This window comes from Geospiza fortis, unplaced genomic scaffold (genome assembly GCF_000277835.1).
Source record: "Geospiza fortis unplaced genomic scaffold, GeoFor_1.0 scaffold1047, whole genome shotgun sequence".
NCBI classification, from domain to species: Eukaryota; Metazoa; Chordata; class Aves; order Passeriformes; family Thraupidae; genus Geospiza; species Geospiza fortis.
In genome coordinates, this window is record NW_005054589.1 from 368,266 (window position 1) to 393,918 (window position 25,653).

General features: G+C 42.6%; 1 protein-coding gene across 1 annotated transcript in view; it reads left to right on the plus strand.

The window, feature by feature from the left end:
- Nucleotides 1–6,983: 6,983 nt before the first annotated feature.
- Nucleotides 6,984–25,653, plus strand: part of CLCN1 (chloride voltage-gated channel 1) — a 35,498-nt gene continuing 16,828 nt past the window's right edge. Inside the window, exons 1-8 of the mRNA XM_031064426.1 lie at nt 6,984–7,172; nt 13,479–13,632; nt 14,149–14,280; nt 15,756–15,884; nt 15,988–16,121; nt 16,902–16,979; nt 20,463–20,541; nt 23,290–23,415. Of these exons, the coding sequence (XP_030920286.1) occupies nt 6,984–7,172; nt 13,479–13,632; nt 14,149–14,280; nt 15,756–15,884; nt 15,988–16,121; nt 16,902–16,979; nt 20,463–20,541; nt 23,290–23,415 (1,021 nt within the window). The remainder of the gene's footprint in view (nt 7,173–13,478; nt 13,633–14,148; nt 14,281–15,755; nt 15,885–15,987; nt 16,122–16,901; nt 16,980–20,462; nt 20,542–23,289; nt 23,416–25,653) is intronic.

Here is a 25,653-nt window from a genome sequence, read left to right on the forward strand (position 1 = left end):
TTGCATCAAGCTTCTTGATCACTAGTTCCAGTATATTAAAAAATTAGGACTATCCTTTTCAACAAGTCTGCTCCTCAAGTGCACTAAACTAGGCAATGTGATCAGTCTCATAGAGATCCACAGATCATATGGCTTCAGCTAAATTACTTTTCAGGCATTTGGAAGTGGAACATCTATCAGGAAAAAGAAACTATTTTTCTTGCATATCTCTGATCCTAGCCATGGCCTCCTGCAGGTACTCTGTCCATACTCATGGTTCCTTCTTCTTGACCAACCTCAGCTCATACACACCACAAACATGTCCTTGAAACTTTCCCAAAAATCTTCCCTTCACAAGCCAGTTCCTCCTCCTAAGCCTTTCAAATGTGGCCACACATCTCCAAAGTTGGCCACATTTTACATAAGAGTCATCATTCTCCAGTTGAAATTAGCCAAATCCAGTTCAAACCCAGGAGCCTGTGGCTGGCCAGCTCTGCACAGCTCATCAGTGCACTTTCTTTCCACCCTCGTGGTGTTGGTCAGGCTGTGAGTCATGGCATGACTGACAGATCTAATGGGCAATTATTCTTTTTACCTGTGCAACAAGCAATCCACACGGAGAAGGGGAAGAAAGGCACAAGCTACAAATTTTCTGTGCGGGAATAATAACAAATTTACTAGCTTAGAGGTGTTCTTAATAAGTTTTGATCATTAGAGAAAAGTCTGTATTTCCTAGATGTTCCTTGGTCCTTTCTGCTAAAAATATCTTCAAGCTGACTACATCAGAGAATGTTTGTGATGCAAAATTATTCTCCTAGAAAATAAGAAATCCACTGAATCTACTTCAATCAGTTATTTGAGTGTTTGCTAGTTCTCACAGACTTTAGCTGCTTTTGGATGCACAATCCAGTCAGAAAAAGTTTCTCCTTCTCAGCAGTCTAATATTACTTTTTCATAATTGCTTTTTTCCTTCTTTTGGTACTTGCACGCACACTGTGCCTATTTGATTTGTTCTTGGTTTATCCTAAGACAAGACATTCATTTTTCTACCCCACCAGCAATACACCTCTTCATTTGGAAAGCCTTTTGGCCGATGAAAAGAAGAAATTATTTAATAGAAGCTACAGGGTGCTGTAGGGTATAGAATCACCAAGGGAATTGAGGGCTGCAATTTTAGAAGGGGGCAGCTGTAAGGGAGGAGGCATCCAAGCTGTGGAGATATGGAAACAATCTCCTAGGCAATAGAGTGTAAGCACAAAATTTTAGCAGCTCAGAAGGTCATCAACTTAATTGCAATCAAGGTCATAGTGGGTGAGGGAGAGTTGTGTACAGACTATATATTTATTTCTGTCCTTTCTGATTTCCATGCTTGAAGTTTTCTCTATTTAAAATAATCAAATAATCTTATTTTTATTCTACTAAAGGCTGCTCTGTTTTGAGTTTTGAAGCCTGATGGTGTTTACCTGAGAGCTCACCAGGACAGTCAGATTCACTTTAAAGTCCTGAATGAGTTTGGATCCATATATAAAACCAAATTTTGCTGTCTTCTCTTTCATCTTGCTCTTATTGCTGGGTTTAAGTCTCTCTGCTGGTTATTTTTGCTCTCAGTTCCAACCTGTGACCACATTGTGATGTAGGACAAGACAACCTCGAGTTAACAAGTAATTTACCTTAGATGGTGTCATCAACATGGACATGGTGCTCTGTGCAGATTGTCACAGTCAGGTGACAGTCATTTGGTTTTTGCCAAGTCATGGCATATCATATTGTCATATCATGTCATACTGCACTGCCATCCTGCCCTATCCTGATCTGTTCAAATTCCTTCCAAATTCCTCTATTCCAACATCTGCTTCAATGGCTCCTTCATGTCCTTGTGTTCCTGTATGTATTTATCTGATGCCAGTTGTGAGATTTTTTTCCCCATTCTGCCTCTTTCTTCTTGAGTTATCAAAAGCTGATGATTTTCAAAATCTGCCCTGTTTCTGTCAACTCTGCTCTACTCAGTCTAGTATTAGTCAGTACATGTCCACTTGAATATCATCATATTATCTTGTTATTTCTCCATGATGAAAGCCCTTAAACTTTCTGGTCTTTTTCTTTTGAGTTTTTGCTGTGAACTCAACCCTTCTTTCAAGTGTCCTCTGAGAGTTCTCTGTCATTGTCTCTCCATATCCAGCCTGGCTTACTATGTGCCCCTGCACAGCCTAAATTTCTATCTTTTGCTGCTGTTCAAGCCTTGGTCCATGATCTATTTCTTTCTTTTACTATAAAAGCTGCCTTTTCTTCCAGTCTCCCTCCCTCATCCCAGCCCTTTTCACAGCATTCTTTCTCTCCCAAAGCTCTAATTGCCTCCTGTAGCTCTTTGAAGCCTCCATGGTTATCTTGTCTAATAAAATGTCCTAGTCAAGAGCTTTGTTCTCATCTAGAAGCCATTGCCTTTTCTAACATCTACTGAAGTCTTTTTCCTGCTTTTTTCACTCTTTTTTGCTCCATCTAAAGGTACTGCTTGAAGCAAAATGTGCTTGCTGTATCTTCCTGTCCAGATTCTCATTCCCTGATGCCCTCCGGTGCTTTGTCTCTTATTGCCTCTGTGTTTCTCTTAGAGACTGTGTTAGTGTTAAGTAGTCATCCTTTTGTCACCTTTCTCCTCTTCCTCCTTTAAAACTCCCTTCTTCATCTTTATAGTTTCTTTTGTCCCATAGGCTATCTTTTCTATTATCTTCTTTACAGATTTGTGGACCTCTAGGGCCGGGCTTTCTCAAGCACAGAATATTATTTTTTCCTTGTTGTTAAATGACTGTTTCTAATCTGCATGCAGGATTCTATGTAACAATAACTCTGCCTCAGCAAATTCCACTCCTGTCAGTCTGGGGTGGCAGAGGGCTCTGCATCACCATCTGCTATAATGTCTGTGTATGCCGGGTTGAAAAAAAATAGATGTGGTGTTTCCAGAGGAGGCTGCAGTCTGCTGGTGGGCTGCAAGGCTTGTGTACAGTGATGTCATGAAGCGGTCTAGACCTTTCAGGACAAACCTGCTACAGCACAAACAAAAAAAAGCTCTAGCATAAACACAAGCCTCAGAAGCTGGTATGATGTCTGATAATTGTGTGGGCAGGGCATAGAGAACATTAAGATTGTCACTGCTGATAAATAGCACTTGGATTATTCCAGGTTATAAATCTCTTGGGACCAGACCATGGGAGAAGCGTGAGTCTTCAGACATGCTTACCCCTCTTCCCACCAGCCTCTCAGAGTTTTCACTATCAAAGCATTAGGATGGGAAGGCTAGGAATTGTATTTCTGCATCCTGAAAAGCATTCAGGAGAAATAAATAAACGCAGAGAAAGGCAGATATGAGAGAAAACTGAGGAGTGAGAAAAATAGAAGCCTGACTGGACAAGAGATCCATCTCGGTTGACAGTTCTTCCAGCTTCTATTCTTTTCTTTATTGTCACTTAATACCCTAATTTGGACTGTAGCTGTATTTTCATCTATCACAAACATGTTTTCTTGAAACACATTTTGGAGTCCCACTAGGACCTGTAAAATGAAATGGACCAAAAAAAAAAAAAAAAGGTGTATGAGCAGGTCGTGTAACTTTCTTCTTGCGTGCCATGGGGAGGTCTAGAAACTTTTGTGAGCCTTTTCAAGAGGCTTAGGTGCACCTGAGGAGTCAAGCCATATGTGCAGGTCATCTGTGTTTGTGGCTAGTGCAAGATGGTTATGACACCTTCCTCTTATTTTTACGTCTTCCTCCAGCTCTGTGCTAATCTCCTGAGTGTGCTTGTAACCTTTGAAGCAACAGAAATACTCCATTGTGAGTCCTGGTGGAAGTGCAGAGCAAGGCCTGGGAATTAAAAAGCAAAACAGAGAGACAATAAAGACAATATATAACGAAGAGCTGTGGCAGGAGATTGCAGGAGGATTGATAGGGGAGATTTGACAGTAGTTGCTGGGCAGCAGCAGTGCAGAAAGGCAGATTTTTTTTTTCAAGGTGTTCTCTATATTGTTTGTTTATATTTTTATCTGCAGATCTGAAAACATGGAAAAGATGATGAGTAAAGCCAGAATTTTACTTTTCTTTAGGTCAGCTGTGCCATCTGGAAAAAGTAGACAAAATTGGGTCTACGAGTTCTTCTGAGAGTGAAATAGAAGGAAATTGAAATCTCAGGCAAATACAAGTTGAGAGTAGCTGCTTGAATTTAACTAAGGTAGTGTTGGTGAGGCTGGAGGCTGTGAAAGAGATTATTGGTACCTTGTGAAATAGCAAGGATTGTTAATAATTTCCAGAGAGCTGACAAAGCACTTTCACCTCCAAGGGGAAAGAGGTTGATTTATAAGCTCAGTAGCATGGTAAGATTAGTGTTCAGGACAAAGGAAATATTATGACATAAATCCAGTATCTCCAAAGATTGCATATATTTTGTCAAGCACTGAAATGACGAATTTCACTTCTCATTGTTTCCTTGTTAGACAATATCTGGGTACAGAGACTAGAGGCAGTGACTCTGTTTGATGAGAAGTGGGAATTAGTTGAGTATGAGGATCTTAGCTACAGATGAGCCAGGTCTTCCCTAATGCATAGGTGCCACCATGCACACAGTGATTGCTCAGGATCAGCTGCATAGGTGCAGCACTGCCATGCACTGGCTGAGGTGTGTTACACTGTGGGAAGGATGAGTGGGCGCTCAGGGGGTTTGTAGGATGGCTTCCTAGTGAGGATAGTAAAGGTTTCTTCTTCAATAGCATCTGGAGTCACTTGGTTGGCCTTGGGGTCCTTTGTGTTTTATTGATGAGGCGAGTGAGGCCAGGGCCAGTTTGGAAGCTGAGAGGGAAAAAAACTTTTTCCAGTTCTTGGAAAAAGCCTTTCAGGGTAGAATTATCCTATTTTGAGCTATTATTATATCATTGTTTCCCATGGAAATTCCACAACAGTATCATGCTAGACAGGCAGTAGACTTTGATTAGCTGGCAGTAGAGGGTTCATTTTTATACTGCAGCAATTTCTAATATGCCATTCTTGTGCCTCTTGGAAACAAGAGCTAGAAGAGTGCACTTTCAGCTAAAGGTTCTCACTGGTTTTCTGCAGTGGCTCTGATAAGTGTTCTCCTCCAGTACATATACTATGGGCTGAAGATCTGGGGCTGTATTACAGCTTTGATATTTGCTGAGCTCTACTGTGTTCAGTTTTTAGGCTTCCTATACATGATGTATCTTATATTTTAGACTTTTTTTTTTTATTTTATACACTATATAGATTGCACTATGCATCATTTTTATATAAGCCATAATAACAATGGCCTTCCAAAAGCACCTCAATAGATTGGGAGCAATTAATACCTTTTTGATTGTAACCTGTAAGAGCAACCAAATGTTTTTCTCTGATTTCCTAGACACAGTCACTTAGAAACTCTTCTTTAAGGTGATTCATTTCAAGTTTTGTCCTGCCTATGGGACACAGTCTTCCTCTAGAAGATAGTGCTTGTTGGCAGTAAAGTGAGTGCTGGTGAGAATGAAACAGGAGAGCCTGCTAATTTTGGGGCAACACTAATATTGCTTTTGTAAATATTCAGTACATTCAGTGCTTGCCTGGCCTGATACCAGTTGTAGGTTGTACACACTAACCTTATCCATGTGGATATTACTCCTAATGAATATCTATATCTCAGCAGGAGCATGGAGAAGGTGGTTTGTGCAAGAAATTAAGTGTGTCTTCCTCATGGAGACTTTCTTTCTACCTTACTCTCGGGGACCAAAAAAGGCAAAAGAAGAAATGTTCTACAAGAGTCTGCAAAATGAAATAATGAGACCACTGTTCTGTGCCCAAAAAGGGGTGTTTTGCCCTTCTCTCTACCCCATCCTGCCTGCAAATCTTTTTCTCAGCATGAGTAACTTGGCATATGAGGTCTTTTTTTCTTGTATACAGTTTCTGGGACCTTGAACTCTCTGCTCCTCCCTAATTAATAGCCCTCAGAAGAAATATGGTTCCAGGCAGCACTCTGACAGTACTGGGAGGTGTCTCTAGGCCAAGTTGCTTTAACATGCTTCTCATTCCTGTAGCTGGCTGGTAGCTCACTGGTGTTGGCTGAGCTTGTTTCTTCTCTCCCTGGCTGAGAAACAAGTGGCAGAGCGGAGAGGAGAAGCTGTTGAATGCTCTAGTCTGTGGAAAAGTGAGCATGAAGAAGAATTAAATTTCTGCATACACCTATAATTGAGTACCCACAGAGCAGTTTGGTGACGTGCTTTGAAGTGCAAAGTATTCCCCATAAGAACACCTGGGAAGGCTGAGATTAGACTGTAATGTTCAGCAGTTTACAGGGATGTCTGACTTCTCCATTAGGGCTTGCTGCTGTGAACTGTGCACTCAGAAAAATTGTCTTGGGACAGTCAGTGAACACCCATCTCATTCCATCTCACCATAGCTGCTGGCTTCTTTATGGTTGTTGCTCAGTCTTTAGGGCACCTGGTGTCTGGGGAGAAAATGAGGAAGCCCACTGACCTTTGTTCTCATTGCAAACAGAGTGTGTGGGATGGGGAGCTGTGAAAGAAGAGATATCCTGGATAATAATTTCTGCTTCCTCCTCTCTGCTTTCTGTCAGTGTGCTTGTAGCTCTGTCACACCACCTCCTTCCCCCTGCCCCCTCCCTCTCCTTCAGGAGTTCCCCTCTTGCTCACACCCGATATTCAATCCCATCAGAGTTATTGCCTTTTGCTGAGATCAGACACGGCACTGGGGAATCATGTGGCTGAGGAAGGTTGCTATAAATATAGTTGAACCCTTTGGGCAGGAAGGGAAGAAAGTGAGAGAGGCACAAGGAGAAGGAGGGGCAGAGAGAAAGAGAGTGCAGGAACAGGACAAGGTGGAGTGGTCTGAGGAGAGAGAGAAAGGAAGGATCAGCAGAGAATGCAGAGGCCATGGTCTCTGCCAGAACATGAGGTGCTTCTAGGTAAGGCCCAGAGCAGCAACTCAGTCACAGAGGAGCGTGAGGAGGAGTGGAGGAATGGAGAGCTCAGAGAACAAGACAGAGGATCCCAGCGGGAAGCCAGCTTTGTGGGGGGGCACACCGCAGTATGACTATGTCTGCTTTGAGAAATGCACCCGGTACGGGATTCCCCTGGAGGCAGGACACGAGGCCGGGCCCACAGGGGGCGACCTGAGCTCCCCGGAGAACTCCCTCAGCTACCCACAGGTAGGGCTGGACAGCGGGATGGTTTGTGGCAGCACAGGTCTCCCTGGGGTCACACAGGCTCTGGGGCTCTCAGAACACACGTCCCTGTCCATCCCCAGTGCCACCAGCTCTCCCCTTGGCTTGGTGACTCCAGGTCGGGCTTTGACGCTCATGGCCGTACTTGCACCAAGGATCCCACCTGTAATTCAAGTCAGAGGTTATTGTCACCTGCCATGGATGCAATGAGACTTGGAATGGGCAAGCTGGGATGGGGAAAATTAACCAAAGCATTAATGTGTTTGTAACAGCAAAGAGAAGCTGCAGCTGCCTTCAAGCTGTGTAGTGATACTGAGTAAAGCACAGGAGTGAGTAAAACCAGAGTGCAGTGATATATGGGTATATGTACAGCTGTGTAGATGAAGTAAAGCTCTCTTGTGACTTTTCTCAGACCATGAAGCCCTTCATGGTCATAGATCCATACATGTATATTGGTATTTTTGATAACTCTTAGTGGAACTGTAAGTGAAGGATTTTCTAAGCTTGACCTGACTCTTCCTCTGGTTTGTAACAAGCACTGGTTCAGAAAAATGTGTGGGACATACATGTCTGGTTATGGCTTTTTGTTCATTATGCTCTGTATGTCCCTTACCTCTTCTTTTGGGACAGCCTCTTGCAAAGGGGAGGGTTTACAGAGGAGTCCTGGTGTCTTATTTCCTACCACTCTGTTCTGATTAAGCTGATCTAAGACAGCTTTGGTGCAATGAAGGATCCAGTCAAATTATGAGGAAGAGAGCATGAGAATGTGAAATTCATAAAGTGGATGTTTCTCCTTAAATGAATACAAATCCTCTTACATGGATGGAGAATGACTGGGGAATGAAGGAGATTGCATTAATTGTCTCCTAAAGACTTATGTGATTTAATGATAGGAAAACAGGCACATTTGCCACCAAGATCTCTTCCAGTAGATAAGCATCCTAGTGAGGATAGTTATGTGTCACATATTGCCAAAGTTCAGAGAATCAGCTCCATGGCCATATTCAGGAATTTCTCTTCTGAAACTGCCTACAACATCTGAGAGTTTGCATGTCTCCTCCACTAAAGTCTTCCCAAACCACCCCACTGGCTTACCAGCCCAGATGGATGGAGGTCTGACTGGAGCAGTTTAGGCTTTATTTACACCAACACAAGACAGAGCTTTGGCTGCAGCAGCCACACTAAGAGGGTGAGCAGGGGGAATGGGATGGGGTGGAGAGGTGTGTATGCCCACCTCAGGCTGAGCACCACTGGGGTCATGCCTGCCCCATGGGGTGCAAATGGGGCTGGAGAGCTGAGGTGGGTGAAGGAAATGCACCTCTGTGTGTTTGCCAGGAACCAGGAGTGAGCTGGAGTGTGGGGAGCTGCCAGATGCAAACCCTTGCTTCAGTAAAGCACATCCATGCACAGAAACATCCCAGCTCACACTGATCCAGCAGATATGCCAGTCCCACACACCTAAAACCACTGTCCAGTAGGCACAGATGACAAAGTGAGGCAACACCACCAGCTCTGTGCTCTTGCTCCCTGACACCAGAGTGTCTCTGTGCTCATTTCCAGAGGCTGATGGTCAGTGCATGTAGATAGATGATCTCACATACAAACAAGAAGACCATCAAACCCATTCCCATGCATATCTTCAGGCAGGAACATCCCCAAGCAAGCATGCATTCATGAAGACGATTTGTAATCTAAAACCCGGACAGCTGTATTTATAGTTTCCTGAAAAATATGTCCTAGAAATATTTTATATAAGCAGTCATGTACATGTGTGCATGTACATTTATCATGGAACTTTGCATGCAAGCATATTCTGGCTAAGCCAGGTTTGCTGTGGATGTGTATATTTTGCTGGTCATTCATGCACATGCGAATAAATTATAAATATGCACAAGTACTTTGTACAAACATGCACACTTATTATCATGTAATTAGCATGAAAAACAACTCCTTGCACATGTTTTCGTACATTTCCACACAGAGTAAGCATTAAGATTTCTTTCCCCACTGTCATATGAAAAAACATTTGACAGAGATTTTGATTCTGTTGAGCTCTTTTTTTGCTACCTGTTGCCTTCTGTTGGACATGTGGTTTGGTTTGGTTTACACAGGCCCCAAAATAGTGAAATCTTCATCCTTGGCCTTGGACCTTCAGATAATTGATAGTCAAAAACCATATAGTGGTTAATAGATAATAACATAATAGTAGTAGGATGATAATGATGATGATGATAATAATAATAATAATAATAATTTTTGACAATTAATATAAGAGATAGAAGATATATAACAGATGATGTAATATACCTTGTTAAAAATATACATTATCCTACACTGTAGGATTTTGTATTGTTTTATTTCTGCATGAGAAAGCAGTTACAGCTGGTGAAGTATTTAAAAGCTGTGCTATTTGTGGCCATAGAAAGGGTGTTCCTGGCAGGGAGCTCGTTCAGCAATACACAGATGGGGGTAGTGGGAGGGATGTGCAGTAAGAAATCAGGCAATGCAGTAATACAGAATAAGAGGCTCACAGAGAGAGGTAGGTGGGAGGGCCTCTGGAGCTCTCCAGCCCAAGCCCCTACCCACAGCAGGGCTGACTCCAAAGGTAGGTCACATTGTCCAGAGCCTTTTCCAGGCACGTTCTGAACATCTGAAGATTCCCCAGCCCTGCTGGGCACCTGCTCCTGTGCTGAACTATCTTCAAGTGGGGCTGGATGGGGACATGTGCTCCTTTGCAGGGGCTTTCCTTTCTTGCAAGCTGTGCTTTTTCCCTTTTGTCCATTTCTGTGCCCCTCTGAAATATCTCGCTCTGATGTCTCCCTCCAACCCCTCTCTCCCTTTAGGTAGTGGCACTGCTGTTAGGTTTTCCCTTTGCCACCTTTTCTTCAGGAACAACTATTGTTTTGTTGCTGTCCCCTGTCCCTTACATGTGCCTCATTGGCTCTATGTCTAAGCAGTGGACTGAGATATTTCACTGACATTTGAATTTGCGTATGTGCTGCATTTTGGGAGGTTTCACCTTTGAGGTCAGATATGGCTTCTTCTTGGTGATGCATCAGAAAAAAGAATCACCTAAGGAAGATAATTTTAGGAATAGCAGAATGGCTACAAGGCAGAAGTGAGAGGGAAAGGAGGTACAGGCTAAGGCTGCCTCAGTGGCTGGGAGCAGCAGATCATAAACAGGATGCACTGGCAGAGCTGGGGAAAGGGATTTCAAGACTGGAGTATTCAATGCATTGTTCAGTCTGAACAGCATGGGAGAGAGCTTGGGCTTTGGACTGTGGGAGGAGGGCAGTTTCATACAGGTGCTGACCCCTCAGAAAATAGCTCCCAGAAAAGTCTTGAGATTGTGATGTATTTTTTTTCCCCTGAGATTCTGTGCTGTTTTTCCTCTGTTACTCAAACAATGAAATTTCCCCAATTTTTGGAAAGACAAAAGATGATTTGCATAGATAAATGCTTCGTCTCTGAAAACAAACTTTGCCATGTTGTGCTTTCTCCTTGGATGGTTTGGTTGTGGTTTATTTTTGGGGTTATTTTGTTTTGTTTGTTTTTGTTTGTTTATGTTTGGCTGGGTTTTTGGGGTTTTTTTTTGGGGGGGGGGATGTATGTTCCTCCCGTCTATCCTGAGTGGTATTTATACCTTCCGCTGCTTTTACACCATTTTGGTGGTCTCCCTCAGCATTTAGCCAAGTAGGCATGATAGTACCTTTTCTGGTTCAACCCTTAGGTGGTAATTGAGAACTTTTAAAATTGTCTGCATTTTTTCTGGTGCTCAGAAACCCTGTGTTCCTCATGTTAGAGAGGGAGCAACAGAAGAAGGAACAGTCAGAGTCGTCCTGTGTTATATTTTTAGTTTTACATCTTCTAGTGGGTGGATATTTCTTGCCTAACCCAATTTTGCTGTAAGGTCATCCTCTGATTTCTGGATTCTTTCTCTGTTCCACAGTTTCCTACCATTTTAGATACTTCCAGAATCCTGGAGAAGCAAAGCACATGTGTGATGCATTCTTTAAATATATTGAGACTACCTGGTTTGCCAGGACAGCAGTTTCTTTTTTATGTCTGTGGACTAACTCCTTTTTTTCCCATATCCCAAATGCACCATTTTACAGCCAGGCAGAAGCAGTGAACTCAGATACCATATGAGGACTTTCAGCATTCATACTATTTTCCTGTCATGCTGTTCCATCTGACAGATGGAAGATTCTAATTTGAATCTCATACTTGACATGGGTTTGAGTTGTATTTGACATAAACCCATCTCTCATGACCATTTAACAGCAATGAAACTCTAGCTGAGGTGATGTGAAGATGCATTTGTCTAAAATCTGCTAGTATTTGGCATTTCTGTCTGAAAGACATTGTAAAAGAAAAAATGAGCTGTTTGCTAGGAAAGACTGCATTCGGTATGTGGCAGTTACCCTGTAGATGAAATTCTTCAGCCTGATGTTTCACTGTCCTGTCTGTTTTAACGGGGTCAGAGCATGGCCATTATTCCCTGCAAAGAGTCTGTGTAATTTACTTAGAACGTGTTGGTAATCATGTGGTTAATAATTGCATTAAATTTGTGTAGCATCCAATACAGTGATGAATGGAAGAATACTTTCAGCTGTTCAGACAGGATCAATCTGTTTAAGAGGCAGCAGGTGAGCCATCTTTAGAACAGGATGATTTAAAAAGATAGGGGTTCTGTGAAGAAAAAAAAAATCTACTAGGATTTCCAAAGGGAGCTATGGCACATGGTTTTTGTCACTTGATGAATTTGTGCAAATAAATAAAATACTTAGGACCTTCAGTCATATTTGTTATGTTGAAACACTAGTTGGTAGAGCACTGAAACAAGTGCTCAGAGAAGCTGGGTAATTTCTACTCCTGTAGTTGTTTAGGAGTTGCCTGGGTAAGGTCTTGAGCAGCCTAATCTGGTTTACCTGCCTCTGGAGTTTGCAGGCTGTGGGCAGAGGCTTGGACTAGAAACCTCCAGAGGTGCCTTCCAGTGTAAATCTTTCTGTGAGTCTCTGTATCTATTTTATCTCAAGGGAACAGGAAGATCAATTTTGTTACCTTGAAAGGGGGAGGCAGGAACTGCCAAACAGAAATGTCTCCTAAGTGTGTGGTAGTGCTTTGTCTCTGTCATATGTCCTGCCATTCTCCAGCTTAAGTGTCTGATTTTGCTGCCCAAGACATGGCTCATTCTCCTCCTGCCACTCAGAAAATCTCAGAGAAGCAGATGTGCTGGGGAGAGAGCAAAGGGTCACCTTGTCACAGGTGGGAAGTGCATCAGGTGGTGACCTGGCCTGAAGTAAAGCCAAACCTGGTTCACTGAAGGATATGCAAGGAGAAGAGGCTTTTCTCTACTTCTCAAATGCACACTTTCCCTAGCTATACTCTGAAAGAGTGAGGTGGGATAGCTGCTCTTCAGGGAATTTAGTAAACAAACACAGGGCACAGTCAGGGTTCTTCAAGCTCCCTTAAGATGTTGACAAGACAGCACAACTGCCCAGTTTACTGTAGCCTCGTGTAAGAAATGTCCTTGATAAGCACCTGCAGCTGATTGTGAACTGCATAAAACCAACTGCTTTTCAAGTTTAGTATCAGAAGAAACAGACTGGATTAAGCAACTAGGAATTTTAGAGGAATTGGAGATCCAGGGGTACTTAAAATGCTGATTTGGGTAAATAATGGTTGGAGGTGTGCAGCAGCCTGTGATATTTTTGAGATGATGCTGCTTCTTTTCCTCCACGAGCACCAGCAGTGGCTGTGTGCCCTGTTAAGCATTCCTTGGCAGCAGGAGGAACAGATGCAGGACATTCCTGCAGCCTGTTTGAGAGTGTAATGCCTCTCAAAACCTTCAGAGATGTTTTACAGTGCTGCTGAAATCTATGAGACAGCCCTGAGGATGGCGGCCTCATGTGAACTACTTTGACCTTCTTTTGTACCTCCAGAAAGCTGTCTCTTAATGCTAAAATGCTGTCTCTTAATGTTCAATCTCTCAGCCATTTTTTTTCCCCCAGGACATTAGAAAATAATGAATATTCTGTGATCACATCTTGTACTCCCAAAAAGGGGGTGAAAAGGTTTTGGAGAGATTGGAAAGAAGAAACTAGAAAGAAAAATAAGAAAAAATAAATGGGCTGCATCTGTCTGAGAGTTTCTATGTCTCAGTCTCCCTGCTTGGTACATGTGGGTCTGTACCTCAGGTAGATCTGCCTTGTCATCCTTAATGCTATTTGTGAAGGAGCATTTGCCTTGCCTTTTCCTTGTGATCCCTCTTGTTTTCTGCTGCTCTAGCTGTATGGCCGATACACAGACCGGATAACAGATAACATTTCAGACAAGGAAGCAGCGAAGCTGCTGAATAAACAGGCCCAAAGGAACAATGGAAGACCCCTGAAACGTGACAGTCAAGTACAGATCAAAGAAGAGCACTATTCCAAATGTCAAGGTAGGGACAATTCATGTTTCATTACCTATTACCAGATATTGGGTAGACCAGCAAGAGAGATGGGATTTAAGCAATTGTGACTGGGGAGAAGCAGAGAGGCAAGGAAAAGGAATTGAATCTCACTGGGTTGAAAAACCTTTTCTACATGAGCTTTCATCCTAGAAAAGATGCTTGGAATATAAAAAAGCAATCCCAAGTAAATAATTTTTTCCATAGCAGAGCTCTGTAATAGGAGGAAAAGGACCTTCTTGTATTAGACTTTGGCTGCTAGTGTACAAGATGTTAAATTCCACCCTGTGTGTCCTGTACATACCCCCCCCCCCCTTTTTTAATGTTTTTTAAACTACATTACATGTTACAGAACTGTGTGAGAGAGGGATGGGTATCAGTCCTTCAATATGAAGCCCACGATGCCTCCAAATAAATCCTTGTTTTAGTCAGGTCTCAGCACAGGAGAGACAGACACAGCTTCATCTGTGTTCACTCCGTTTTTCTGGTTCACTCTTCCCTCCACAGACTGTGCTAAACGCATCCAGAAATATGTCACCAAGAAGCTTGGAGAGGACTGGATTTTCTTGGTTCTGTTGGGTCTGGTCATGGCGTTGGTGAGCTGGGGAGTGGATTATGCCAGTGCAAAGACCGTACAGGGTGGGTCCCATTCAGGTGTTGCAAAAGCAGCCAGTAAATGATAGGAATGTGTTACAAAGCCCAGTGACCAGTGTTGCTCCTCCTTTAGCATCATTGTCCCATCCTCAACCCTCGCTGCTTGGGAAGTTTGAAGTTCTGGCAACATAGCAAAAGTTGGCTAGGGAGAGGTTCTTTAAAGGGATGGCAGGGAAAATTTTGGAAGTGGGAAGAAACAAGGGATATGTGTATGATGAGTCAAAGACAAACAATTATTTTGAGTCGCTTTTCTTTCTGCTCTCTTGAACATGCAGGAGCACAGGGAAGTGTTACTGTAGCCTTTCCTGTTCTACTGCTTCCCTTTCTCCCCAGGAATGTTAAGAATGTGGGTGATGGGGGGAAGGGGCTCTTAGATGCCCTCCTGGCACTGTTTGTGCTTTTTGGCTCGATTTTGTTCTTTCCAGTTTTTACTTATACAGTGCCCTGATTGGTTTTTTGCCATCTGGGCGTATAGAGCCCTCTCCTTTTGCCCTTTTCACAAAGATCTCCTATTCCCTGTCTTATACCCCTTCCCTGCATTTTTCCTGTGGTCTGTCTCCCTATGCCAGCTGCAAAAATTGCAAGATCTTTCAGCCCTCATCTCAGTGTGCACATACACACACCCCACCCACTGCCACATCCTTTTAACTGCACTGTTCCTTCGTCCTTACTCTCATGTCCCAGTCCTGACTGGCCCACACATACACCAACCTTTTCCTCTTGGCTGCTGCAATTCCTCAAAGCTCCCAACATTCCCTCAGCCCAGTGTTCCTCCCTCCAGAGCTTCCTCATCTACCAGGTGACTGGTATAATCTACTCTGACGGCTCCTGTCCTTTATACTCCCTGCAGCTGAGTCCTTTGGGGTTCTTTTTCCTTTTCCCCTGCCAAGTCTCAGCCCCTACTGAGCCTGTGTGGGGAGCCAGCTCAGGCAGAGAAGATGCAGTTGCAGAGGAGCTGCAGTTCAATTTGGATTCTCAGCAGCTCAAGTTGTTGTACCTGGCTGAGCAATGGTACCACTGCTGTTCTAATAGCTGCTGGCACAGCTTCCATTCTGCTGCTCTAGAAGGGAAATCACAATCAGAGCTTTTAAACTAGTTTTTTATGAAGGAATGGTTGGTGGACCACTTTATTGTCCTTCAGAACCCACACAAGACCCTCAGACTCCCAAATGAAGACACTGCACAGTGATTGGTCCTCACAGCTGCATGTAACACGCCTCTTTTTATGCCACACTTGTGCACAGGTATTAATAGTGTCTTCTATCCATCCCTGAAGAATGCCTGCTTTATTGGGGAACTCGTACTCAAAACAGGGCTCGTATTAGAAAAGGAGCATGAGGGCACCATTTCTGATGGAGCTTTAGCATGGGCACATTTAGCAAGTATGTGATTCTCTGATGCCTACCAGCCTGTTTGGAGCAGCTGTGGGCACTGATGGGCTCTCTGTTTGTGTGTTGCAGCCTACAAGTGGATTTATGGAGCGCTGCACCCCAATGTCCCCCTGCAGTACGCCGTGTGGGTGGCCGTCCCACTCGGCCTGATCCTGTTTGCAGCCAGCTTCTGCCACTTCGTGTCTCCACAGGCTGTTGGTGAGGGCAGAAGGCAGGGCAAGATCTGTTTCTGTCTGTCTTGTTTTTCTTGTTCTGTTTGTCCGTGGATTTTGTTCATCCCTGGCTCTGCTGTTGATTTCAGGGTCTGGGATCCCAGAGCTCAAGACCATTATGAGGGGAGTGGTCCTCAAGGAGTATCTCACTCTCAAAGCTTTTGTGGCCAAAGTTGTGGCCCTCACAGCTGGGCTTGGAAGTGGCATGCCTGTGGGGAAAGAGGTAAATATTGCTCATTCTTTGTGCAGCAGTGACCAGGGTCCGGTAGGTGGGAGTTGTCTGTGAAAGAAGAATCTAGAAATGTTTTCTTACTTTCACCACCATTCCTCTTCTCAAAGCTCTGCTCTTTCCAGCCAGACCTATCTTTCACTGGCCATTTTCCTTCCACTTTCAAAGACATGATACAGGAAACATCAAAGAACCCAAGTCAGGTAGTCTTTGAGAGGGAAAATTATCAAATGGAGGTAGGAGAACTGAGGAAAATTGGAGGGTCTAAAGCACAAATCTTATGAGGAGTGGCTGAGGGAAATGGGGTTGTTTAATCTGGAGGAAAGGAGCCTCAGGGGAGACCTCCTCACTCTCTATAACTCCCTGACAGGAGGTTGTAGCCAGGTGGGAAAACAGTCAATTCTCCCAGGTAACCAGTGACAAGACACGAGGAAATGGCTTCAAGTTGCATCAGGCAAGGTTTAGATTGGATATTAGGAAAAAATTCTTCAATGAGATGGTGGACAGGCATTGAAAAGGCAAGTGGTGAATAAATATCCCATGAAGAGTTCAAAAGGAGTTCAACTGGCTGTGGCAGCTGGGGACATGGTTTAGTGGTGAACACAGTGATGCTGCATTAAAGGTTTGATTCAATGATCTCAGAGGTCATTTCCAACCTTAATGGTTCTATTACTGGCTGAGATGGCAGAGAAGTTATGAAGCCTGCAGTAGCTAAATGGTTGTCAGTAACCAGAGGGCAACCCTCTCTGATTTTCTCCTCCTCTTCTCTTGCAGGGTCCTTTTGTGCATATTGCCAGTATCTGTGCTGTGGTACTCAGCAAGTTCATGTCGATCTTCTGTGGGGTGTATGAGGTAAGGCACATATCTCTGCACACAGTTCTTCCTCAGGCTGAGCTCCTGAGACACCCAGGATAGTATGGGTAGGCCATGGAACACAGAGGAAACACAAGGATTGATGTTTTCTGTACTGCTTAGAGCAGTAAAATACAGGCTGAACAAAAGTAGTGCGAGGCCAGACATACAGGCCAAATAACTGTGCAGGACCACCAATGTTACCCAGAAATTACCCAGAGACTGGTTAGGAGTATGTGTTTGACAAGTTTTCAATCTCATGATTGATGCCTTTGCACTGTGATCATTGACTGTATAAAAAAGTAGCTGCAGACAAAGACCAATTTGTCTTTAAGCCAAATTTATACAGCATTGCTAATTATAGACACTGACACCGTCTCTGTGCTTTTGCTATCACCAAACAGCCTCTGCAGGCTGATCACCATATTGACTGGTTGTATAAAAAAATCTATTAACTGCACATATAGATAAATGTAGGAACTTCTTTATGTGGAGGCTCTTAGCAGAAAGTGACTGTGTAATATAGCTGGAGGTGCTGTTCTCCTTGGGTACGTCCTGTCTGTGCACAAGGAGCAGATGTCACTGCTGGAGACCAGCTGACAGTACTAAAGACCGCACTAAAGTGTGTAGAGCCTGCTATTTGTAATAGCAATGGCTGCCTGTGCTGCTGGCTGTTGCTTCTTTTCATTGTTCTGGGTCCTAACCCCGTGGCTTTGCTCCCTCTAACCCCAGCATGCCCGTCTCTGGCTGCACTCCCTGTTCCAGAATGCGCATAGGCAGCTCGACCTCCTGGTGCCGGCTTGCGCAGTTGGAGTCGGATGTTGCTTCAAGGCTCCTCTTGGAGGCAAGTGTCTTCCTATATGTGACATTTCATGTACAGTTCCTTTGACCTCTTGCTGTGAGACTTCCTGCTCTCATGAAAGGTTCTCCACAGATACCTCTCCACTGCAGCAACACGAGTTCTTTCTTTTCACGTGTAACCGGTGGCAGTGAAAGGAAGGGAAGGTTACAGGAAAAGGGGCACATATTTCAGTGCTGATTTCTAATGATGCAGCTTGTTCAGTCCCTGCCAGCCATTAACACTGCTCCACCTGAAGAGTACCAAGGGCAATCTAGAAAGTCAATAAGGATCAAGTAGAGAACAGAAGTAAAAAAAAAAAAAGCCAACCTTGCAAGAGGCAGCAGGCACAACTTGCAACAAGGGAAATTTTGACTCAGTTAAAGGAAATTATGTTCTTTTCTCCCAAAGGTGGTCCAGCACTGGCATAGGTGTTCAGAGTGTCCATGAAAATTCCACCCTTGGAAATGTGCAAGACTCACCACCTGGACAAGAACCTGACCTAGCCTTGAAGTTAACAGAACTAACAGCTCTCTGAGCAGGGAGACAGCTCCAGTGGTCCCTTCACAATTTTCCATGATCCCACTTGGAGGAGAAATTTGGAAATTTATGTCTCCCCCATGCATTTGTACTACTCTTCTAATTCACTGAATTTCTTTAAACAGAGGCACAAGTACAGAGGCCTCTTTCTAAAGCAGTGGAAACATATCAATAAATAATTTGCCTTTCATTTCACTTTCCCCTCTTCCCATGTGCTGCCCTGAACCTCTTTGCATGGTTATTGTGCCCAGAAGTGTAAGGAGTTTTTAAATCCTATGATTTTTTCTAAGATGGCTTTAGTTCTTCCATGCACTACTTTCCTGTTAGTCTTCAAATGGATGAGTTAGCTGACAAATGCAACATGGTCTTGCATCAGCAGTAATACTGATCTTTACTCTGGTTGGCTATTAAAAAAAAATCAAGGAAGGAATATAGTTTGTCAGTTACAGATCAGAAGTTCTTCAGTTGATAACTTGAAAAAAGATGCCAGAAAGAAAATCAGGCTAAGCAAGAGAGAGGCTGAGAACTGTGCATATGTGGGCAGTCCAGCAAGATGTAGACAGCCTGAGCTGAAGCCTGAGGCTTCAAGGCAAAATTTGTCAGTCTGCCAAAAGTCTTGAGAGAAAGCAGTTTCAGAACCAAGGATCAGACCTCAGTCAGGTGGAACCATTGGAAGTATACAGGAGAATGGTATCTGTCTTAATGGTAAAAAAATAAAACAAAAAAAACCCCAAACCTAAAAAAATCTCCATAGAAGTTTATAATTCTTGTTTCTTTCTTTGGATCTGGAATTAACATAATCTCAGAGACTCCAGGATGCATCATACCTAGGTGACTGGGAGGTGCTAGAGGAGAACACAGAAGGCTAAGCAGGGACTGATCTAACTGCTGCATTTGCTAGATAAAGGAGATGTCAGACAAAATAGCCAAAGTCTTCTCAGAGGACAGCGAAAGAACAAAGAGACAGCAGGCACAACGTGCAACAAGGGAAATTCCATCTACACATGAAAATAATTTCTCCCCTTGTCCCAAAGGTGGTTCAGGGTGGCACAGGGGTCAAGAGATGCTGAGGAATTGCTGCCCTTGAAGGTGTTCAGGGCTGCCCTAGCAGCCTGATCCTGAGCACCCTGATCCCATTACCCTAGAGCTAACCTTGCAGTTAGCCCAGTTCTGAACAGAGACATTGAGACACATTCAGAAACACAGGATTAAAACTTGCTGTGAATCTGTGATAACATTGTATTATGGGAACAAACAGAAAGTTATCATAGTTTCTGTAGGCCTAGTTCCTCTTTTGGATTTACACCAAATTGCCAAACGTGATTTCTATTACCTGGGAGTCATGTAATCTTCAGCTTGGTCCAGGATATAGCTTGCAGTTTCACTTCATATTGCCCTGGTGTGTAACTTCTTGGTGTTGCAGGTAAATACCACCCTGTGTATTAAGGAGGATGGATTTGAGAAGCCAGTTTAGCCCTTGACAAGCAAATGGTACTCAGTCTCTTAGAAAGACTCCCCCTTTATACCTTCCAGTACTTTTTTTATTATTATGACCATTTTTGCCAGGTCAGCACAATGCTTTACTGGGTGATCTGTCACCCACTCACCTACCCAGCATGGAAGAACCTTCAGCAGCAGTCCACACTCTGCTCTGGACATGCATGTGCCTTGTGCACACTGAATCACTGGGTAGGTTTTTTGAGGCATTCTGTGGCACGTGTGCATCCTGAGATTCCCTGCCAAAGTAAAAGAGATGGAGTAAAACCTACTTATGCTCCTTCAACCCTCTCGAGGATTTTCCAGGAGATATTTCTTCCACAGTGGCAGAAATGTGTATGTTTCAAAGGAAAGTGAGGTGCTGCCTTCTTCATGTTTCTTGAATGTGTGATTCCAGGTATATGCCTGTCCTGTGCCAGGTCTTGCCTTTTCAATATTTTGAAGCCATCCAGAAGAGAGAAGTAAGACAAACATTGCTATAACTCTGAGACTGGAGACAGAGCTGGGTGACATCATGCAGTCATACCTGCCAATTTTGTTACTCACTCTCTGTTTTCTTTCCTTCTTTCTTCTGTTTGTCTGTCTCTCTTTGTCTCTTTCACCAGTAGCAGCCCTATTATTACACGGATGTCCTGACTGTGGGCTGTGCTGTGGGTGTTGGCTGCTGCTTTGGGACACCACTTGGAGGCAAGTGGCTGTTCTGTTTGCTTTTCCTCAGGTACCAAAATCCTCTCCCACCTAGTCCTCTTCTCCTCTGCCCCTCTCCTGCACCACATTTTTGATGTGACCTTTACTTTGGGCAGAGACACTTACCTTTAGTGTTTTCAACCTCCCCAGCATCTCTGATAGTCTCTTTTCCACATGTTGTCCACTTTCTGGAGGCAAGAGGAGAAGGCTCTCTAGAGCAGTGGTCTCCAAATTGGTGTGGATACCCCAGGGGATGCACAAGGTGATCTGCTGGGTGTGGGAAGGAAATACCAGCATTTCTATTTTTTTAATATAAAAAAGTGAATAGATTAAACTTTACTAATATTAAGTATTTGTATTGGCAGTGGTGCCCTAATATGTCACATGGCCACTTGTCACATGCACTGCATGAGGTGTAGAGTTGCTCCCAATGTGGGGGGTTGACCATGGTACCTTCAATCATTTATTCTCTTTAAGCATATTGCAGTGAATTGCAATTGATGTGTGCCCACACTGGATTAAGTGGATTTATGGATTACATTATCTAGTGTTAACGAAACTAATCCTCACAAATTGGAAAAATGGCTTTTAAAGGTTCCTGCAAAGAGCCTATGGATTGAAGATAATACTAATAATGAGAGCACAGAGAAATGACAAGAAATGGCAGAGCTGACACTTCTAGGACAAGCCCTTATTCAGTTCCATTATGAGGTACAAACAATGGCCAGCTAATCAGATCTGAGAGGAAGTTGGATAAAAAAAGATTAAAATTATCAAAAGTTATTTTAAATATTAATTTACATCTGCTATCGTTAATGATGAACTTTACCCTGTGTGTGCATTGTGCTTTGAGAAGTTAACTAATGAGGGTATGAAGCCATCAGAATTAGCAAGACATTTCAAATCTAGGCATCCAGAGCATGAAGACAAACCTCTACAATTTTTTCAGTGGTGTTTCAAGCCGTGTGACATTCAATCCAATACTTCACAAAATTCCACTGAACCTAATGACAAATGTGTAGAGAAGCCTCCTTTAAGGTCTCTTGCTTCACAGCAAAAGAGAAAATGCCACATAGCACAGGGGAACACCTGTTCTTCCTGCCATAAAATGTAAAAATGGCTGTGATAGTACACAGAAAGCAATAGGGCAGCAAGCTAAAATGTGTTCCTTCATCAGTAAACACTGCTGGAAGATGCACAGCAGACGTTGCTTAAGGTTTGAAGAAACAAGAGTCTGTACAAATTACACAGTAGGCAAGATTTCCTGTGCAGCTGGATCAGAGTACAGATGTTTCTAAAGTGCCTCAGATGATGGTATTTTCCAGATTCTGTTTCAGTGGTGAAATGCAGAACTTCTTTCTGTGAGACACTGAAAGGAATATCGACCACAGAAATTGTATTCCCGACAGTAAATTACTTCTTTAATAAAAACTGTTTCATGGAAGAGCTCTGCACATGTAACAACTGGTGGAGCAGAATAAGAGAAGAATTGGGGGGGTAAGGTTACCTAGGCACCACTACACCTGGAATTCATGCACTGCAGTGTTCACAGATGAGCTATTGCAGCAAAGAAATGGGAGCCAGACATGCACAAAGTGCTGCAGGATATTATTGATGTGGTACATTTAATAAAAACAAGACCCTGAAAGAGTAGAATCTTTACAATACTTCATAACAAGATGGGAAATGACCATGAAAATCCTACAGGCATTTACTGGTTATCTGATAGCAACTTCAGAGAAGAATAGAATTTAAAGTCCAGTTGCACTTTTTCTTTTACAAAAAGACAGGTGTTCTGAATTTGCTGATCTTTTCTGTGATGACAAGTGTCTGTCAGTAGATTGCTACCTAGCAGTTATTTTTGAAAAAGTAAACATACTTAATGTACTTCAAGGTGAACGTGATGTTCTAACAGTGGGTGAGAAACTGCTTTTCAAAAGAAATTTGTGGAGGTTTTGTGAATCTGTTGCCAAATACAATGTAAATGTCTTAGCTACAAAAACTGTCACTTTATAAATACTCAAAAAACTTGAAAACAGAGATTTCTACCTTTTTAAAAATCTTCAAGATTATGGTTTTCAGTGGGTTTTGAACCCACTTGTTAAAAAAATAAAAACTCAACATCATCTGATTATTTTGCAACAACAAATGATTGACATCAGGGAGGATGAAAATTTACTACCCAAATTTTAATAAAAATCTTTGCATATGTGGTGGGTGGGATTGAAAAAATAGTATCATGATTTAGCCAGCACAGCAAATGATACATTTCTTGCATTTGGATCTATGTGTCTTTGTGAGATATTCTTTTTAGACCAAGTATCAAAATAATTGAACAAGGAACCAGACCTTTGAATCCCTTTGTCACAGAGCATTAAACCCAGATTTTCAAAACTAAAGAATATTACTATTTTAGTGAGAACAATTTTTTGTTCCATTAATAAATAAAACAAATTATTTTAAAAATTATGTTAATTTCATCTTTATCTCATCCTTGTTTATTTTCTATTTTTGTACATGTTTGATATTGTACACAATATTTTAGTACATTAGTACACGCACATTATTTTTAAATAAATAAATACATATATGGGGGGAGAGTACATGCTCAAAAACCTTTTATTGATAGGGGTGCATGGTCAAAGAAGTGTGGAGACCACTGCTCTAGAGAGCTATTTAGAACCCTCTCTCATGCTTCTAGCATGACACTTGTTATTTTAACTTTGCTCTCTTTCCAACCCTTTCTAGGGGTTCTTTTCAGCATCGAGGTCACCTCCACTTACTTTGCTGTGCGCAATTATTGGAGAGGCTTCTTTGCGGCCACCTTTAGTGCCTTCGTGTTCAGAGTCCTGGCTGTCTGGAACAAGGATGCAGGTAAGCTAAGAGCCATCCCTGGTCTTTGCAGAGAGGTTGCTCTGTTCATGCATTATTTTCCATCTTTCTCAAAACCACAATGTTTTTATGATGTTTGAAGCTTCTGCCACAGCATATGACTTCCAGTGGCACAGAAGGAAGGAGAAAGGGAAGTGTCTTGCCATCTTGTCAGCTGTCTAGCCCAACCTATTCCTAGGAGAGCTGGGGTGTATCTAACTGATAAATGACAGAATATCAGTCCTCAGCAAGCAAAAGACCCCCTGAGATGGGATTTTTTGCCTCTACTAAGAACAGCATCCAGGCTGCAACATAGAGATATCCTGTCACACAGGATGTAATCCTTGCTGGAAAACTCACGGCCTGCTTTGGTCATTTGTTGACTAAAAACAGATAGTCGAGAAAGTTGAGATGATTGAATGATTAAGAGAGTACAGGATTGGTAGGATCTGACTGAACGTCCTGAAAAAATAAAGTGTTTCAAGTAAGTGAAAAGCATGAGAGTGACATTTTTGCAGACAGAAATTGCACAAGTCAGGCTTGTTCAGGAGAGCATCTCAGCCACTGTGGGAATAGAGTTTTGCTGCAGAAGGCTGCCATTTCTATGTAAACTTCTTCCTTATAATGCCTTTATCTTTTATTCTTACAATTACATCTATTTTATTGAGCTCCATGTGGGCAGTTTATTTATTTATAACTGCTACAATATGTCTCTCTTGACTTCAGAGGGCTGGATTTTTTTTGAGTTTGAATATTCTCTGAAATATACCTGAATGTAGAAAGTGACTACCTGAATGTAGAAAGTGACTACATTGTTCTTTGTATAAGCACTGCCTAAAAGTCAGCTGTATTTAACAATTGGGTCTGTCACAAAAAAACCAGAACCCCTATCTTTCTGTTCTTTCCAGAGAAAAATATAAGAAACTCAAAGACAGATAACAGGAGATAATGTCCTGTCCTTCACTTTGTCTGTTCTGACTCCCTTGTTGGTCTCTTAAACCACTAGAAATCACTAGAAATTAGTTTAATTTCAAATCACTAGAAATTAGCTTAATCCTGAAATATCTTGACTCCTGCCCCTTCTTCAAAATCATCCAGACAGCTTTAATACCCATATTAATGGCTCCTTAAGTTCTTCTTCATTGACTGTCTAGGTTTAAACGTTCCATGATTCAACTGGCTATGACAAATCATTCCTTTTCACAGTTCTGTATTTTCTTTGTGTTGTCAGTCTGCTTGTCCTTGTATTAAGGAACTAGGAACTTCTATCTAGCTAAGTCATTCATTATTTTATGATCTTTTATAATTTCTGCTCTAACTTGCATTTCATGTCTTTTCTTGCTCATTTGTTTCCCTTCAAAAGTTACACACCCAGCCTTTTCAGTCTCTGTTCATGTTCTATTATGCTTGCTGCCAGGAGGAAGGAGGTAGGGAAGTGATCACATCAGAATGACAGATGCAAGTAAGTTGTGCAGCATCTCACCAAAATTCTTTCATTTCTTGGACCCACAGAATCTTTGCTGGATTCTTGATACTCATGGCTTTGTTGGCTTACACCATTATCTGTACTTTCCAAATAGCATCTGGTTATTTGTCAACCACTCTGGTTGGCTACTGCAGATTGAGTTCCTCTTTGTCAGTCATGGAAGGCTGGAGTTCTGCAATTTGCAGGATTTCTGTTTTACCATGTTCCCAGCTTTCATCTTACTTGCCATAGGGCTTCATGCCTTGCCTTCCTCCTGCTCCTTCTGGTTCCTTCTACACATGGCTCAGTGTTATCTTAAAATTCAAATCTATTTTTAAATAAATGTTCACATTAACGAGTCTCCCATTCCTTTTTACTTCTAGCCTTGTAAGAATTGGACAGATGCTCTAAAGTAGTACATTTGGTAGCCAATGGAGAAAAAAGGGCTAAGACATTTAGTTTCAGGATGGCTTAGTCACTCAGGAAAGAGGATGTAGACAGGTGGGATGAATCTCTCTGTGCAAATCTCTTTCTCTTCTGTGGGAGTAGAGAAATGCCCAGACTAAGAAAGACCCAGACTAAATGCTGTGCCTGTTTTCCTTTCCTCTGCTCATCTTTGCCACCCTGTAGCAAAACTCTTTGAAAATGAGTTCACTGTACTTTTTAATGCTCTGCCATTTAATGGCTTGGACTATCTATTTCCTAAAACCGAATTGAGATGATCCCTTTCTTGGGCTGATCTAACAAAAAAGAGGGCACCCTGCTTTTCACCATCT